Source organism: Lactuca saligna, chromosome 9 (assembly GCF_052625555.1).
Source record: "Lactuca saligna cultivar CGN05327 chromosome 9, ASM5262555v1, whole genome shotgun sequence".
Lineage (NCBI taxonomy): Eukaryota > Viridiplantae > Streptophyta > Magnoliopsida > Asterales > Asteraceae > Lactuca > Lactuca saligna.
Window position 1 is genome coordinate 6,962,446 of NC_136425.1, and position 19,768 is coordinate 6,982,213.

The window sequence follows — 19,768 nt, forward strand, 5'->3', positions numbered from 1 at the left end:
AGGATTATCTTATGGGTTGCTTTGTGGATAAGCAACTAGATAAGGATAATGACTGAAACCCTATCTCTACACCTATATAAAGACCCTAAGGCTCATGAATTCGGGTATCCCTTCCCAAGGAGTCCTAAGGACGAATTCTAACATCTCTCCTCTCTCTTTATACCTTCTCCATTTGCTCTTGGTGTTTGTAAGCCATTAGAGGAGTGACACTTGTGACTCTAAGCATTCCTAAGTCAATTCAAGGAGGAATTAGGATTGTTATTACTCTATAACAATCAAGGTATGTTCTTAAACCCATTCATATGTTAATATCGATTTCATATACTATAATTAGGGTTTATAGTCTTGGATTCAAAGCATGTACAATAGAGAAACCTAGATCCAAGCATTAGGGTTTGTATGAGCACATAGGATGTCTTATGACCAAAACCCATCAATATCATACTAGCACATAGAGCATATTAAGTAGTAGAAAACCATACAATTATCACAAAGACAACTATCTCAACTATAATTAACTACTAGTGGGTCGACCTTGGTGTATTAGACCCACTTCTACTGGAAGGTAACTAACCTCAATGTCGTGTGTCTGCACTGTCCTCGGCGTGAAAATCGACTCTCCTTGACTCCTCAATCCCTACACGACCACTTTTCTAAGTTATTAAATCATACTCATAACCCTTACAAGGGTCACTCAAGACCAAGTCAAAGTCAAAGTCAAAATCAAAACCCTGGTCAAAATCAACTTTTGGTTAAAGTCAACATCCGGTTGACTAGACTAGCCAAGTTGGTCCACCAACTCGTCGAGTCCTTACGTCCACAAAATGCCATAATCCCGTCCCTACCCGTCGAGTCTAGTAAGAGCTTGACGAGTTAGCCTTCAACAACACATCGAACTATCTTCAACCGACTTGTCGAGTTTATCCTTGAACTCGTTGAGTTCATGTTCATCCGTATGAAGGTGTTCATTCTATGACTCGGTGAGTTCATCCTTGAACTCGTCGAGTCCTTTGATCTTCAAGTCCATAACAACCCCTAACAGGCTAAGTGTTCCTTCCACTCAACCAAGACCATTTCCAGAAGACATTCGGGGAAAATGCGACCCGACTCGCCGAGTGTCACACCCCCAAACCAGAAGGGCGGAATCATTCGAGGGCAGATGACTTCATGTAGTATCGTAACAACTAAATACATAGTAAAAAAAGTAATACAACCATCATATATATAATTTAAAAGTTTACATTGTTGAAAGGTACTTGTTTCAAAACAAATTACAATATGATGTCAAAATGAAACTAAACTGACGCCACAACGTCCCTTCTTCAAAAGTTGTTTGTTTACCTGTTTTACTGAATTCATGAGAAATACAAGTAGTTTTGAAAGAGTAAATCAGCATTTAAGCTGGTGAGTTCATAAGTATTTAGTAACAATGTTTGTATGAAATAGAATGAAATGGATTGTACATGTTTGAATGTTCCTATAAAATCCCATATTTTCTACTATAGTAGATGGTCGTTTAATTGTTCCAAAACTTGTAATGCAATAGTGCTTTTCATGCCTAAAATAGTTGATTTATGTATAAATCGCTAAGGCATTTGAAGAACACCGTAAATGGTTAAACCCAATTCGATGAGCTGAGTATCAGACTCGACGAGTTGACTCGTCTAGTGGCAGATTTTTTGATCTTTTGGTCAGATTTTGATTGATAATTATCATAACTCGTTTTTAATGCCTAAATTCGATTTGTCTGATTGGTATTGATGGATTTGGTTAAATATGGATACTATAAGATTATTTTTATTCAAATATTTAACCTAGTAATTTTGAAAAAGTTTTAAATTACACCATTTTGGTTTTATAGTTTAAATTTGAAATTAAAAGTTTTAGTTTTGCAAATTTAAATGGTTAAACCCAAGTATTTTGAAAAGTTTCAAAAGTGCATCTCATGGTTTTATAATTTAAAATTTGATTAAATAGCTTTAATTTTGAAATCTTAAATTTAGAACCTTAGTATTTTGAATATTTTAAAATACACCAGCTCTGATTTTATTAATAAGATTAATTAAGTGTCTAATTAAAAGAGAGAATTAATAAATCCATAATATGGTTTAAATTTAACTAAATTAAAAGTATAATTTATTAAAAGATTAAACCATTTAGTATTTTAAACGTTTAAAATACACGGTTATACTATATACGATTAAAATTCTAAGATATTATATATATGTATATGTAAAAAATCAGTCTTACCATTAGTAGGCCTCATTCACGAAGCTGGTCTATAAAGGGTGTCTAAGGAAGCCGCTTGTAAAATGACCGACATTGGGTATCCACTTTTATCCACCGCACCCTTGACTAGTGGAGGGTTGTTATCCGAACGGCCAAGATAGGACACAAGCTCTCATTATAATTATAATGAAATACAAAGTAACTAAACGCTTTTATAAATTCTCAAATCTTAGTTACTTTAGGAAAATGTGAATTTGATGCTAACCCATGAAATTGCACATTGCACCTTATTGGTCGTTAGTGAAGCATGTGTGGTTAATCGACACACTAATATGGGACTAATGAAGGGTGGCAATGGGTATGTCGTAGATTATCATAGATCAATGGAACGTGTGTGGCTAATCGACATATTAATTAGGTGATAAATGATTTCGAGAGTACCAAGCTAATTTGCATGTTCATTCACACCTTGTTTGTGATTCTCTGTATCCCAGTGACAAACTTGAAGGGCATAATCGAGATTAAACATGCCATGGAAAAGTTCAATTAATCTCACAAGATCTAAGAGTTTCATTTAAAAACATTATTCATTTAAAATTTCATTTTCGTAATGGAATTGGTCGATCGTCATTTACCTACCGACAAATAATTTACAATTGGATTATGAAATCCCTCTTTTGAATTGTGAATTATTGTGTTAGGTACTAGCCTTAATATTTCATTTGGGTGTTATATTAAAGATTAAATCAATTAACTTGAATTTCTCTCTTTGTAGATGCCTGGTTCTGACAACTATGGTCTTCTTTATCCTTATGGAAAAAGCTTTCCTCCTGAAGATGATATTCCACGTGACGATCGAGGTGAATGATCAATCCTTTTTTCGTGCTTTGGTGGAAATTCTCTTCCTCCACCTCCTTTAATTATTCTCCCTGACCCACGTGTTCGTCGACTAGAAAAGTTCAAGGTCACTCAAGCCCTATTAGCAAGCAAACACCGAGATGGAAAGTCTGTATGTGCTCACATCTTGGAGATGAAATCACACGTTGACCAACTAGGAATGTTGGGTGTCCTTTTTCCGAGGAAGTTGGTTGTTGACTTGGTTCTCCAATCGCTTCCCAAGTCGTATAGTCAATTCGTTAAGTACTATTATATGACAGACCATGACGTGACCCTTATTGATCTGGCATATTTGCTAATTGTTGCTGAATCAGCAATGATTTGGCGCACTGGTCAAGCAAATTTGTTTGGAAGATCTGCATCCCAAATTTCCATGGACCCTAACAATGGAAAAGGTGATAGTCCAGAAATGGTTTATTCTCCTAAGGGAGAGAAATTGGTCGTGATCGAAAAGTTTGATCATAAGAGAAATGCAGGTTCCGATATAGTCTCATGTACCATTCTGAAAGAGTTTGTTTGTTTCTATTTCCAAGAGAAGGGGCATTGGATGTGAAGTTGTCGTATCTACCTGAAGGATCGCAAGGATGGTAAAGATAAATTGTATGACTCTACTTCAGGTAAGTCCGCTGTCTAACTCTATTAAGTTTCTAATTTACAGATTCTTAATACATGATGTTATAAGATTGCATTTTGATTTTTTGTAGGAACAAAGAAAAGAAAGGAAGCTTAAAGGAAGAGTAAGTTGAGTCTGATCGCGAAGAAATGGATTTCGATCGCATGGTTCAATGATCAGAATTTTGAGTTGTTACTTAGGAGTTATGATAGATTGCTTAGGAATATTTAGAAACATAGTTTTTATATAAATTTGCATTGTTCATTCATAGTCAAAATACATCTTAAAATCAATTTGGTGCTCTTAATTTGCATAAATAAATAATTATAGATATGTTCATTCATAGTTAAAATACATCTTAAAATCAATTTGGTGCTCTCAATTTGCATAATCATTATGGTTAAAGTTTATAAATTGACATATGCTAGTTAGTCTGATTATGATAACTAGTAACCTCTAATTTGGCAACCAACAAAATTAATCAATTGTTTGAAATTAACCATAAAAAAAGGGGGTTCTTGTTTTGGTGAAATTACTTTTTATTTATTGTTTCCATTTAGTTTTTTAGTTTCATTTGATTAATTGATTGTTAAAATAAGGTAGTTATTTTTAACAACAAAATCTTTTTTTTTTACTTTGTTGTTATTAGTTTAATTAACATTTTAATTATTTGATCTATATTATTCTTGTTCTCTGAGTTCGACATCCTTTTCTTATCTTAAATCATATTAATTCATAACTAAATACATTATCTATTTATATTTAAGAACAATTAAGATTTGATAGGAGTTTATAAATAAAAATCAATGCATAAATAGCACACCAACTATGTTCGCCAACATATCCCCACCGATACCACCATCCCACCCCCATTGCTACAACTGTCGTCACCGCCACCGTCCCCAACACCACCTCATCCATGACCAATCCCCGCTATACTACCATCATCGTTTTCTAAAAATAAATATTGATAGAAAAATATATATCTAAACACGTTTTCTAATTTTTCTAAAACAAAAAATTGATAAATTGATAAATTTTAATTAAACTAATTTTTTAAATTTTCAAAAGAAAGCTCAAATGAAAACTTATTTTATTTTTCTAAAAACAAAAAATAAAAACAAAAACTGTTTCCAATGACTAAATACAACCTTATTATTTTAAAAGTTCTTAAAAATAAACGTTGATTTAAAAAAAAAAAAAATAGCTATAAAAATCGATCTAACTACTAAAAGTTCATTGTTTGTTTTATTTTTATCAATTTGCTCTTACCTATTAATTTATCTTACTTTTAATGATAAACTTTTTTATTACAGTACCTAACAAAAATAATCCAACAAATCATAACCGTTAAAACACATATTGCTCTTAAGTTCTCACCTTATTTATTGTATAAGATTACAAGCATTAAAAGTGCATAAATAAGATTCCTTTTTGGTAAGATATTCAATTAAATATAATTTTTATAATATTATTGAATATGGGATGCACTAGAAAACAAAAGGAGAAAATGTATTTACCAAGTTCAACGCTAGTGGACCCACCTTTGAAATCTGGGGCACAGACGGCAGTTTTTTCTTCTGATGGTCTGACCTCGTCGACTGCTTTTTTAATCATTTATCTCTACTATAAAACAGAAACTCCTCCCTTTTCTCCTTTTCTCTCTCTTCGTTGCTCCACTTCTCTATCTCTTTCTCCCTCTACACAAATTACTTGTTTTTTTTTTTTAAATAATAATAACATAGAAATTATGCTCTTGGTGTCCCTTTTGACGTGTGAATTCTATGCGTGAATCAACGGAAAGTCTTCTCCCTCACACATCCACAACCCAATATGAAGATTTAAAGAATCTTGTTTTAGGGTTCTTGTAATTTTTAGAGGAAAAAGGTCTGATCTTGCTTGATTTCTCCTTGTTTCCTTCAATCAAGTTGTTTTCAATCTGGGTTTTATCTCTTTTTCTTTGATGTTTTGAATTTTACTATAATTTAGTTTCTGGGGTACCCTTTTATTGAAGAAAAAAAACTGTAGATGCCATTCCCCTTTTGTGCTTGAGATTAAATTTAATCTGGGTATTCGTCTTTCGGGTCTCTGATGACTTGTAATATGATGAAGTTTTGAAACTTTTTTGGGTTTTTTGTTTAATTGTTTAATTAGTTAATTTTTATTTTGGGTTTTCGGATTAGGGTTTCTTTGGGGGGTTTCGGTGTTGGGGATTTATGGACGAGGTGGAAGCAGCTAACAAAGCTGCCGTGGAAAGTTGTCATAGAATTTTAAATCTGTTGGCTCAACCCCAAGATCATGTACAATCGAAAAACCTGATGTTACAAACAGGGGAAGCTGTTGTTAGATTCAAGAAAGTTGTATCTCTTCTTGACGATGGTTTAGGTCATTGTAGAGTGAGAAAATTGAAGAAAACTCAAAACTTGATCCCCCAAAACATACTCCTAGACAGCACCCCAGTTCAAGAACCACTGAAACCCCTTCAATTTCTTCTAACACCTCCTAATCAAAGTCACCCAATTCAGGAGATCGGTTCAAACGGTGTGAAGAACACTCTTTCCTTAGTGAACCATAAGCCATCACTTGAATTGAGCACCACTGGGAAAAACCCGATTCAAATTTCCCAACAGAACCCTAACCCTAATTCTAATTACCAATTCCTGCAACACCATCACCATCACCAGCAACAGGCACAATTACAGCTCAAACAGCAGGCTGAGATGATGTATCGACGCAGCAATAGTGGGATAAATTTGAATTTTGATAACGCCCCTACCATTTCTTCTAATAAGTCTTTTATCTCTTCATTAAGTATGGAAGGGAGTGTGACTACTTTAGATGGGAGTTCTTTCCATTTGATTGGGTCATCTCGGTCAACCGATCAAGCTACCTATCAACACAAACCCAGGTGTTCTGCAAGGGGAGATGATGGAAGCACAAAATGTGGGAGTTCTGGTAGATGCCACTGCTCTAAAAAGAGGTTACAATCTTTACTTCGTTACAATTACCCATGATTTGGTTTATAACTTATGGTAATATCATAATTTGATATTGTTTTGTTCATCAGGAAGCATAGAGTTAAGAGGTCAATCAAAGTTCCAGCTGTTAGCAACAAGCTTGCAGATATCCCCCCTGATGAGTATTCTTGGAGGAAATATGGCCAAAAGCCCATCAAGGGTTCTCCGCATCCCAGGTGAACTTTTATTGATGTTCTATCAAAAACCATATACAAACTTGCTTTAAGAATTATTATGTTTCTAAAAATATAAATCTAGTTTCTGGTTTACTATTCGACACTTGTTTAGTTATCCATGGGTTCCATTTACTTTAAATCCACAAATTAAGTCCAATTCTTGAAACAAAAGCAAGAATTTTTATAGTCTTTGCTGGAAATGGCACTGTATGAAGATTCAAGAACTTGAATGTTGAAGTCTACATGCATTTACTTTGATAGTATATAAATGTATTAGATATATGTTGAGTTTGATTGAAGTGAAGTAAAGAATGTTTGGTTGGTTGGTTGATTGTGAACAGGGGCTACTATAAATGCAGCAGCATGAGAGGTTGCCCAGCAAGAAAGCATGTGGAAAGGTGTTTGGATGATTCAACAATGCTTATTGTCACCTATGAAGGGGAGCACAACCATACCAGGTTACCTTCCCAATCTGCAAACACATGAAAGGATATCTTTGATGGAAAGCTCTCGAGCCCAGAGTTATTTGTTGTCTGTTTAATCTTTTCTTGATCGCATTGGGTTGCTCCCGTATATGTTTTTAGTGCGATTTGGGGGAAATATATATGAAGGGATGTGTCAAATTGGACAAATTTTCATCTGGGGTGTGTTTGGTTTTTGTTCTTTTTATCAACAACTTAGAGTAGACTTTTGTTTTGTGTTCTTTGTTGTGGTACATTGTGCCTTTGGATTGGCTAAAATGAAACCCCTTTTGCTGGGCTGAAAGCCTGGAATGATTGGTTGTTTTGCGGGTTAGAGAAGTTAAATAGTGGTTTTGTTATTGTCAAATGTATGTCTTTGAATTCCTGTGCTTGTGGTTCTTTATAATTAGCTTAGCACCATAAGACTTCTTATAGTAGATAATAACCACAAATCGGAGATGTAGATTTGATAGAAGCCAGTCGGTGCTTGTGGTGGTTTTGTAGAGTGGCAATAAGGGTGGATACTATCAACTCCAGAAAATGAAATTCTACCGTGTGTTTGAAATTGTATGGATGGTATTAGAACGACCACAATAGGAGAGTTTTTTATGGGGTTTCTCATGTAAAAGTTTTAAATGAAAAAACTTTTAAAAAGCTCCACAATAGGAGAGTTTCTCGTATTGATTGTTATGGGTTATTTAAATTAGTTGAAAACACATGGAACCCATATAATTAAAAAAACCTCTTGTAAGTTTGTTAATTAGTGAACATTTTGAAAAAACTTTCATTTGAAAAAGCTCCTTCCATATTTTTTTCATATTTCATAAGTTCTTTTTGGATGAACAGGCTCTTGAAAAAACTTTTATTATGGAAACTTTTGGATATACCCTTCACATCATACTCACATTATTATAAAATACTCACCATTTTACATCTCAATATTCCTTTTATTTTTTATCTATCTAATAAAAGTATTAATCAAAATGAATGGATGTATTGTCATATGGTTCATACCAACATTCACTACGATGTGGTATTCCACATCAAGGATGGATGTTTATATTTATCGTGGTACTCCACATCAAGGATGGATAAGGATGGATGTTTACATTTATCATGGTACTTCACATTAAGGATGGATGTTTACATTATAAGCATTGTTGCACACATTACTTTCACAAATAATTTATAATTCCCTACTATGGAACAATTTCTACAACCACCAAATTTTCAAATCCACCAAACCTTAGGAGGAAAAAGAAGAAACTGTTTTAGCTCGTGTTGGTATTTCGATGTTTGAATACCCCTTCAAACAAAGATATACCTTTTGGGAATCTATTCTATACCACTTCCCTAACGAAATGGGGAATGGTGTTTATCGGCATTTCGATAGGCTTTTGTCAAAATGATGCGATGTGAGTTTTAAAATAATTGAATTTAATGGCATCTACAACCACCTCAAAAACACACATCTAAATAGGAGTAACGACTCTGAGATCCTCGATGCGGAGCTCAAACAATACCAAGAATCTCACGTAACTATAAACTTGTTCCATATCTCGACGCTTGGCATGAGTTTCATAATACTCCAAAATCGTTTTTTACATAGGGAGACATGTATGACTTTCATGTGTACATACATATCAACATTATATCAACACTGTTAATTCAAATGATGCTCTCAAACTAACGAAGATATGAGATCGTGCAAATGTGGATTGTGTACACAAATGAGATTCCTTATATGTCGTTAGTACATACAATACCTAGATTATTATATTTAAATTTCATGTGTACTGAAATTGCCATATTTATACCTATTTTTAGGTAATATTTAAGTAAATTTTTATTAATAAGTAGGTGATTTGTTTAGAATAATGGTACTTATGAGCTTAAATGTTATTTGCAGCAAAAAAGAAGACATTTTGAAGAAAATGGACTAAAAGCGTTGAAGAAAGAAACTTTGGGAATTAAAATATTAAAAGAGAAGAAAATCTAGAAAAAAACGTTCTCACGACGTGAGAATTAAAGGATTCACGACGTGAAGAGCTGTTTCTAGAAGATATGTACGCGGGTGAAGGAATCCTTGAAGGGCACGATTATCTACAACTCACGACGTGAATTTCTTATTATTCCTTGAAGATATGGCCAACTTTGAGCAACAGACGGGGGAGTCATTATACGAAGCATGGGGATGGTACAAGGGCTTGCTTAGAAATTGCCCTCAGCATGATCTAAATGTGCAACAAGAGATCTCAATCTTCTATGATGGAGTCAATGTTATGACGAGACAACTCCTTGACTCTCAAGGACCGTTGACAAAGAAAAATCCAAGGGATGTCAAGGAGTTGATTGAAGAATTCGCGAAGCACTCTCATGAATACCACAACCCTAGGCAAGATGGAATCAAAGGCGGTGGAGGGGCCCAAACTGAAGAAATAGCAGTTGTGATGGCTATGCTGAATAATTTGGATCGAAGGATAACTCAAATGGACCAATCAATACATGCCATAAGAGTGGGTTGCGAAAGATGTAGTGGTCCACACTTGACCAAGTACTGCAATTTAGATGAGTTTGGGAACAAAAAAGCTCAAGTGTGCTACTCGAGTGGGGATAAGTTTGATGAGGAATGGAGGAAACCGAAGAAGGAGTGGTTGCCATATGAAGAGTATAAAAAGCAAAAAGAAGAGAAGTATAGGCAGACAGATCGAGACTTCTATCAAAAGGAGCAGCCACCAGCCGAGAAAAAACCCGATCTAGAGACCATGTTGTTAAAGTTTATGGAAGCTTCGGAAAAGAGACACGATGCCACTGATTCTGCTATTAGTGAACAACAAACTTTAATAAAGAATCAGCAAGCTTCCATCCATAACCTTGAAGTACAAGTTGGTCAACTAACTACTCTAGTTCATGAGAAGTTATCCCCGAAAAATCCCGAAATGAAGACCCAGTCTTATGTAATGGCCGTAGACAGTAAAGAAGAAGCCATCTCTGAGTTCCTGGAGGCGTTGGAAGAAGAACCACAATAGCCCGATCCAAAGCTGAAAAAGACCAAGCTCGAAAATCATGAAGTTGCTGAATTCCAGAATTCACGACGTGAACCATATAAGTTCACGACGTGGGCCCGTCATGAACAGAAAAATTATGTAGTTGGTTCGATTTATTAGCTGCATTTGCCTTTTCCTTCCCAAGCTACCCTTAGTCCACTGGAGAAGGAGCATATAGAGTTTGTCAAGCATGTGAAAGCGATCCCGATTAATACTCCCTTTGTCGAGTCCATATCCGAAATTCTCGAGCATCAGAAATTACTGCAAGAATTGATAGACACTCGCAAGCAGTTAAAGCAGCAGTTTAAGGTGGTTCTAAGTGAACAAAGCTCAAAAGTTGTGTTGGGAGAGACACCAGAGAATATGGGGGATCCTGGACGCCTCACTCTTCCGTGTGAGTTTGGTAATAAATTGAAGGTTAATGCTTTAGCCGACTCTGGGGCTAGCATTAATTTGATGCCTTTTTCATTTTATCAAAAATTGGAAATTCAGAAGATGAAGGCTACAAAAATGACGATTCACATGGCGAACCGTTCAGTGACACAACCCCGGGGCATAGTGGAGGATATTTTGGTGAAAATTGGAAATTTTGTTTTTTCAATAGATTTGGTAGTTTTGGATATGAAGGAAGATCCCGATGTTCCAATTATCCTTGGCCGTCCATTGCTTAACACTGCTGGAGCTTTGGTTGATATTCGCGAGTCTAAGCTCACCTTGAGAGTTGGAGATGAAAAAGAAGTTTTTGGGATAGAAGATGATGTCTTCCCAAAAGAACATGTTCAAGAAGAGGTGATTACAATCAATGAAGATAATGAACTAGAAGAACTGGAAAAGCTTATGGAAGAATAGATCAAGGCAGTTCATCAAGTTAAAAGAACAAAACCTAGAGCATCTGTTCCATTTTTGGTTGAAGTCATGGCGTACAAGAGTCCACCTTCTTGGGTGAGCAAAGAGGATGCGGAGATGACAAGTAATGAAAAGGAGATCACTTCAAGAGTGACAAAGCCGGTGGTGAAAGAGGAGGAGGATGCTATGGAGTGCAAGGAAGAAACTAAAGGGACCAAACGCAAGCTTGAAGAAGAGGTCAAAGCTAAAAAAGAGAATTCAAAGAAGGCATACAAAAGGCGAGTTCAAGCTTATAAGAGGCGATTCAAGGAACAAAATATCCTAGTGGTGGATTCTTCTGAGGACTCAACGTAGGAGGCACGGAGTCCAACTCAAGACTCAAAGAAAAAGAAGCGCTTATCGGGAGGCAACCCGAGTTTGGGTTGCAAATTTTTCTTTTCTTTTTGCATTTTAGTTTTAAAAACTTAGATCATGTCATCCAACTCTATTAGAACATAATTAAGCACTGAATGTAGGGACCTTAAAATGGAAGTAGTAATAATTGGGAATTTAGTTTAAAGTCAAAATGGATTTTTCATTCCAGAGCATATTCACGACGTGAAGTTTAGCAATTCACGACGTGAATAGTGAATAAACGGGATAGATACTCCATGATATAGTTTAGCCCATTAGACTAACAAGCCCAAGATCAGTCCGTGAGTACATGGCCTAATTTTAGCCCAAACCATATTCACGATGTGAATCATTCAGAACTCACGATGTGAGTTTTTGAAAACACGGAACCACAGAATAATCCCTAGAAACTAGTAAACCCTCATTTCTTTATTTTTCACGAAGTGGAAGCGGAAATTGGTCCCCCCTTGGTCCCCATTGCTGCGATTATAGCCGACAATCCACACGTTTTCTCTGTGCTTACATACTACTTCAATCTAAAGGTAACATTTCTAATTACTGACCTTCATTTATCTTTAATAGTTGAAAAAAGGGATAGGGTTTGTTCTTATGTTGAATTGTATGACATAGCCCTAAGATTTGTAAATTACCCTTGGAATGTAATGGATTGATGGTTAAAAATGCTATAGGAGTAAACCCCAAGCACTATCATGGCCGATTCATACAGAATCCAGAACGAATTCTCGAACCTATCTACGAATTCACGACGTGAATACTGAACTGAGAATTTTCTTTGTTTCCTTTATGCCTAAATTGTGGATTATTGTTTTGGCTGTGGTTTTTTTTCTTGTTTTTGCAGGAATGGCTCCAAGAAGAGAGATTCCAACTGGGGTTGCGGGTTTGCACCCGTTTTACAATTTTCCCGCAACAATGGCCCGAGATGTCTTGACCCATTGGAACAACAGATTGGGGTGGCTCTACAACAGAGAAATTGCAGTTGCTCCAACAATCAACTGGACACGGTTGAGGGAAGTAGGGCTCGTAGACCGGGTGGGCCCATTTTTGACAAAGATATTTATTGGAGATGGGTTTTCGTTTACCTGTTCTGGTTGGCATAATCTGTTCCAGGTACAAGAGCGGGTCTACAAGGAGTTTTGTGTTGAGTTTTTCGCAACGGTGACATTTCAGGAAACTGTTCAAGATCCACATTGGCCACAGGCGTTGGTATTTCGTTTGGGGGGTGAGTACCGGGAGTGCGGCTTGGTTGAATTTGCTTGGAGAGTAGGATTGTATGATCGATAGGAGGCTATGACTCCCGAGTTTGGCATGTTTTTGAGTGCGGCTGCTAGAGGTTATGCGGAAGGTGTCACGGGGTATTCTTTCTGGCATAATATTGCATCCGAAATGTTTAATTCCGGAGTGTCTCCCGAGAGTTGTATTAGGTCCCCGATCCATCGCTTACTCCACCGGTTCATCACATTTTCCATCAACCATAAGAGGCATGGAGACAAAGTGACTAAACGGAACTTATTCTTCTTATGGTGCATCTTACAGCCTGGTGTCTGTTTCAACATCCCGTATTTTTTAGCCCATTTTTTGGCTGGGTCTGTGTGACATCCCCATTTTCACGGCCAGAAAAGACTGATTTTTTTATGCTTGCTTTTAAAATCAGAGTACTCTTTTAAAGAAAACAGTTGCGGAATTTGTTCCCAAAACAAGATATGATAATAACTTATCAAAACATTTCTCGAAGAGAATGTATTTTCATTTAATAATAAAACCTCGGGATGTCATGTTCCGATACAGACATATAAGCATAAACAGAACTTACATTTAATTACACAATTGATTTATACCTCCTTTAAATCTCTCTTTTAAATATATATCCGTATTAATACCTGTGATACAAAGAAAACTGAGTGGGTCAGGCTTGGGAGCCTGGTGAGCATATAGGGTTTTCATCCCACAATGTTATATCATATACTTATAAATATAGAACATTCAAACTTGTACAATTTCACCATATAAAGGCAACTCTTATCCCACCCCATCGATCCTCACAATGACACGATCTAAACTCTCGTATCTACAATTTTCCTCTTTACTTGATCCCTACTCACGGATCTAAAAGTAACATTTTTCACCTGATCCATACTCACGGATCTCAAACTACTTGATCCATACTCACGGATCTAAAACTAACCTCCGGATCTGATCCATACTGCCGGATCAATAATTGTACCCAATCCATACTCCCGGAATAAGGACAATTAACTGTACCCTAATCCTAATCTGATCCATACTCCCGGATCAATAACTGTGCCCAATCCATACTCCCGGACTAGGGATAATTAACTTAGTTTTAATCCATACTCCCGGACTAATAACAAGTTTTATCTCTTTACCTGATCCATACTCCCGGATCTAAAACTAACCTCTTGGTCTAATCCATACTCGCTGAATAACTAGATCAACAACAACAACATCGGGACCTCTCATCTGTTTATCACACATCAACTATCTACCCATGTTCTACCCAACATATTAGTAGATAAAAATATATATTTTTATACATAGTTTAAAACCTGTATAACATTCTCATTCAATACCTATTCCACAAAACAGATGAGGCATATCCACATAATACGTATTTCATAGAGAATAAATCAGATCTATAAGATAGAAGAAAGTGAATATACATTCACGCATATAACAACAAAATATACACATAACACGGATTTTATACTAAATACTTAATAATTATGCGTTAGAAGAAAGTAACCACACACTCACTTGATTAGAAGATGATCGGACAACACTACGACTTGTAGAAGTAGTATTCTTCGGTAGATTTGTAAGATCTTCACAAAAACTGGGCTCCTCGCGGGCAGAGCTTCGGCTCGGGAATCGCACTTCTCGGGATCTTCGGGGCCTCGGGACTTGCTTCGGGGCTCGAGAATGATACCGGGGCTTCGGGATAATTCTTGCACAAATAACGATGCACAAAATGCGAGAAAACGGGAAGAAATGAGCAAAGAAGTCGGTTGCCCTCGACACCCTTTTATAGGGGGCTGGAAGCCCATTTACGCTGGGCGTAACTTCACATTACATTGGGTGTAACGTGGATCAGATCGCTGACTCCCCCCATTGATAATATCGGTTAATTTATAATTAAATTAAATATCGAAAATATTTAATAAACTTCAAAAATTTATATATTCCTCATACGAACTCCGTTTTCGACGTTCTTTATATCCCTGCGTAGGTGAGACTACGCTCTAAAACTTTCGTTTAGACTCCGTCGGCTAATTTTGATTTTATTTTTATTATTTATTTTTAGTAGGCCGGGACAGGAAAACTCCATTATAAAGTCATAACTTCTTTATCCGACGTCTGTTTTCGCCTATCTTTTTATTGTTTATCTCCTATTAACGAGACCTTCGATTCTCATTTAAATTGTTTCGGCTAAAAACCACTCGGTCTCAAATCGAGTATTCGGGCTGCATACCGCTAAGTCGAAACTTAGAAAAATCATAACTTCCTCATACGAAGTCAGCTTTGGACGTTCTTTTTATGCACGCTCATGGTTTAAAGAAATCTACGACTTTCGTTTAGATTGCTAAGGCTAAATATCGATCTAACGTAAATTCACTATTTACGTCGCGCTGTGTCGTGTCGGTTCTGTCGCGAAACTTCGACAGGTCATAACTTCTTCGTTATAACTCGGATTTCGGCGTTCTTTATATGCACGGAAACCTTGTAAGATATTCTATAACTTAGTTAATATTATTCCTTCAAAATAATCTTCCATCAAAAAGTCATTTTTGACGCTTAACGTCTCTAATTGACTAGCCCGGATCTACAGGCGTTACAGTCTGTCGCGAGTTCGCGCCCTGGGAGCCCCATTTGTGGGGGGCACTTGGTTACACGTTTGGCCCGCTCGTATCATTTGGTTGTTCCTGATATTACTAGATCCATGACGTGTGTGGACGAGCATGAGTTTGGCATGGGGTATTTGGAAACTATGCGGGTGGTCAGAAATTTTGGGTCGCATTGGGGCATAGTACCATCAGATGTTGAGGGTGTTAATGATGACGAGGAGCCAGCCGACCAACCTGCGCCAGAGCCAAGACCGAGGCGCGGGAAGTGAGAGGAAGGGGAGATTGCGGGCAGCCAATACACCACCTTGTAATATATTCTATAACTTAGTTAATATTATTCCTTCAAAATAATCTTACATCAAAAAGTCATTTTTGACGCTTAACGTCTCTAATTGACTAGCCCGGATCTACAGACGTTACAGTCTGTCGCGAGTTCGCGCCCTGGGAGCCCCATTTGTGGGGGGCACTTGGTTACACGTTTGGCCCGCTCGTATCATTTGGTTGTTCCTGATATTACTAGATCCATGACGTGTGTGGACGAGCATGAGTTTGGCATGGGGTATTTGGAAACTATGCGGGTGGTCAGAAATTTTGGGTCGCATTGGGGCATAGTACCATCAGATGCTGAGGGTGTTGATGATGACGAGGAGCTAGCCGACCAACCTGCGTCAGAGCCAAGACCGAGGCACGGGAACGTGAGAGGAAGGGGAGATCGCGGGCAGCCAATACACCCACCTGCTTCCATGGTTGGTACGCCTTTTGGGAGTGATATGGCTGGTTACTTTGACCATTTATCGTTGAGTGTCAACTGGATAGGTGGCACTGTGTAGAATGTTGTCCGGCATCTTGGGGTGGAGCAGCCGCCTCATTTAGGGTATCATTACCCGATTTGCCCACGATGGTCGGAGTTTGGTGGACGCGGAAGTGATGGAGGTGGAACTAGTGGAGCACATGATGATGAGGAGGATGATTGATCGTTATTTATTTTTTATTTTTAGTTTGTTTTTATGGGATTGTAAGAACTACTTTGAATATTATGTTACTTTTATTCTTCGTTGTTGGTTGTTTCTCAGAAATTGCTAGGAGCGCCTAGAGAGGATAGCGAGTTAGGAGTGCGTACATCTTTAGTCGGGAGTGTTTAAAGCCGGGAGTCGAGACCCATATTTTCAAAATAAGTGTGGGGTGAGTCAAGAGAATGGAGAGTCAACAAAAGAGTCAAAAACTGATGAATTTAGAAGAGTCTTAATACATTACGACATTGGATTAAATTAAGACATTAGAAGAAGATTTGGGCAATATTTTCTGCTTGTCCAGTTTTCACGACGTGAACTTTTCTTATTCACGTCGTGAGTCCGTTATCAGGAGTTTCTCAGTATACGCGTAATTACGATTTCACGTCGTGAATTGTCTCAAACTCACGTCGTGAATTTGAGATTTTTACAAGTTCGAGGCCCTTGACATTTTAGTCTTCCATGGGTTGATGCTATTCTTCTTGTCATGTTGAAGATTATTTTGGCTCATTTTTACTACCATACAATGTGGCGTCTGCTTTCCCACATTGGTAATTCTTCTTTTGGAGATTTCCACCACGTCTGAAGATGATTGAAGGCTCGATTTCATGTTTTGTCGGTACATTCCTTATTTCGCGAGTTCCAGATCCAAGTTTCTATTTTCGGAGTCCATATTCAAGATGCACGTTTTCCACACTTTTGGAGATGTTTACGCCACTATCCTAGGGGAGTCTGTTCCTTTTTCTTCAATTCTTTTAATTTTGATTTATTTTATGCATAAAATGAGGGCATTGTATGAAATAAGTATGAGGTAGGAATAGAAAAAGTAAATTGCTAGATAGTGATAGAATTTGATTGTAAAAATTGAAAAAATTGAAAATTGAAATTTTTAATAATTGAATATAGGAATAATAATTTGAATTGTAGTTGCTAGTGTTATGTGGGATGATCCGATAAAAGTTCAAATGTTTAGTTGAGCCAATACACGTTATAGTGCATTTGTGGCCTCCCTTATTTTAGTGAAATAATGGAACAAAAACATAACCCCACTTGGTTTGAGGGATGCAATATGTTTAGCAGTCTAAACCTGAAATGTATCCAGGAAAATTATTATCATTAACCAATAAAAGTTGAGGTTGAGCGCCTCTGCTTAAGCATGTAGGTTTTGAGTGAAAAAAATGTGAGGTACATGTATATAAAAAAAAAATTAAAAAAAAAAAAAAAAAAAAAAGAGAATTGCAAGAAAAGTTTGAAAATTTTTGGAGCAAATAAAGTGAAGATCAAAAGATCAAAATTCCAAGAAATTCAAAAAGTTGAAGATACCAGAAATCAAATAAGGTGGTGAATTCAAAGAAATCAAATATCAAATTATCAAGGAAGTGAGTAATTCCAAAAGAGCTCCATAGTTGTACCATAGATTATAATTCTAGATTATGTATGCTTAGGTTGCTCAACTAAAAATACCTTGAGGATAAGGAGGTTTTCTGCGGATGGATTCGGTGGGTTGCATAAAATAAGCATTGTTCGGAAAAAGTGGGCGAGTGTTTATGAAGATTGTGAGTATTTAAAGTATGGGGGGGGGTACTTTAGGAAATTTTAGACACAAATGCATGCGTTCAGGTCTTGGCATAATGGCTGAGCTGGAGTCGAATTTTTCTATGTGATGTTAGTAATCAAGGGTTAATTTTAAATTTGCTTGAGGGCAAGCAAAGTCTAAGTGTGGGGTATTTTGATATTGTCATATTTATATTTATTTTTAGGCAATATTTAAGTACATTTTTATTAATAAGTTGGTGATTTGTCTAGAATAATGGTACTTATGAGCTTAAATGTTTTTTGCAGCAAAAAAGAAGACATTTTGAAGAAAATGGACTAAAAGCGTTGAAGAAAGAAACTTTGGGAATTAAAATATTAAAAGAGAAGAAAATCTGGAAAAAAACGTTCTCACGACGTGAGAATTAAAGGATTCACGACGTGAAGAGCTGTTTCTAGAAGATATGTACGCGGGTGAAGGAATCCTTGAAGGGCACGATTATCTACAACTCACGACGTGAATTTCTTATTATTCACGACGTAAATTTATGGATATCGGCAACTATATAAATCCTTGACCATTACGAATAGAGAACTTTTTGGATGAAGAAAGGAGTTCCAGAAGGCAATTTGGAGCTAAAGAAAGGTTCTGGGAAGAGGCTTTCAACGCCAAAAAGAGTAAAAGGTCCATATTTTAGTTAATTAAGAACATGTTTTGTATCACTTTGATTTGTGTTAGTTTGTTAGTTGCCATGATGAGCAGTTGAATCTAGTTACTCTTGTTTAGCTAGATGAAGCTTCCAAGTTATGAATAGTTTAATTTTTATGGATTTATTTAGTTGGTAAATTTGCTTGTGTTTGATTTGTGTTACCTAGCATGCTTATGTTTGTTTCTCTAATTGCTTGATTGCATGTTCTGTGTAGCTTAGTGACCATTAACTGCATGAACTTGTTTACCTAATGATTTAGTGAACATTGAATTGTTAGAGCTAGGATTTACCAATCTTAGTTAGTAATTAGAGTAAATAAGTTTAGTTGTGCTAGAGAACGTGTATTGTGACTATAATTGCGTTTATATAACAAATCTTATATAGCATATTTACATTCATAATTAGTTATGTGTTTGACTGTGTGTGAACATACATAATTTGACATGAATTAGTTAATTATTGGTAAAGTTAGAACTAAATTACTAATATAATTCAAACCAAATCAATAATCCATAATCATTAGCTAGCCATAAGGAAGAAGTGGATTCAAACTAGACAAGAGTGTTTTTTTACTTATTGAATGTGAGTTAAGTTCGTCTGATCTGGTAAAATCAGATAAAATCCCTTTTAAACTTGTTAATAATTAGGTTAATTTAATAGTAAGTAGATTATTTAGTAACACCGTTCCCTGTGATCGACACCCGACTTACCCAAGCTATACTGTAATCCGACTAGGTACACTGCCTATAAGTGCATAGTTAGTTTAAGTTTGTTAGGTTATAAATATTAAAATTAGTGGGTACTTTTGTGCACATCATGTACATAACTTACTTTAAAGAGCTTTAGGTTTATGTAATTATGAAGTGAGATCTTCAAATTTAGGAATTCCTTTTGTATTTAGTTTATTTAAGTTGATGAATTTGTCATATTCAAATTTAGTGATTAAAAATTTGAT

At 36.3% G+C, this 19,768-nt stretch overlaps 1 protein-coding gene and 1 non-coding gene across 2 annotated transcripts; one reads left to right on the plus strand and one right to left on the minus strand.

The window, feature by feature from the left end:
- The first annotated feature begins 5,393 nt into the window (after positions 1-5,393).
- LOC145014578 (putative WRKY transcription factor 21) lies at positions 5,394-7,760 on the plus strand. The gene is made up of 4 exons (XM_078972975.1): positions 5,394-5,626; positions 5,923-6,719; positions 6,807-6,932; positions 7,274-7,760. The coding sequence occupies exons 2-4, from the start codon at positions 5,956-5,958 to the stop codon at positions 7,416-7,418; spliced, it is 1,035 nt and encodes a 344-aa protein (XP_078829101.1). The 5' UTR covers positions 5,394-5,626; positions 5,923-5,955; the 3' UTR covers positions 7,419-7,760.
- Positions 7,761-9,522: 1,762 nt separating this feature from the next.
- Positions 9,523-9,629, minus strand: LOC145018868 (small nucleolar RNA R71). The gene has a single exon (XR_013667229.1). It is a non-coding gene; the product is annotated as a small nucleolar RNA R71 (small nucleolar RNA).
- Between the last annotated feature and the right edge of the window lie 10,139 nt (positions 9,630-19,768).

Coding starts and splice junctions, on each gene's coding strand:
- LOC145014578 (XM_078972975.1), top strand. CDS start 5,956: ATGGACGAGGTGGAAGCAGCTAACAAAGCTGCCGTGGAAAGTTGTCAT. Junction 6,720..6,806: donor TGCCACTGCTCTAAAAAGAG/GTTACAATCTTT, acceptor TTTGTTCATCAG/GAAGCATAGAGTTAAGAGGT. Junction 6,933..7,273: donor AAGGGTTCTCCGCATCCCAG/GTGAACTTTTAT, acceptor GATTGTGAACAG/GGGCTACTATAAATGCAGCA.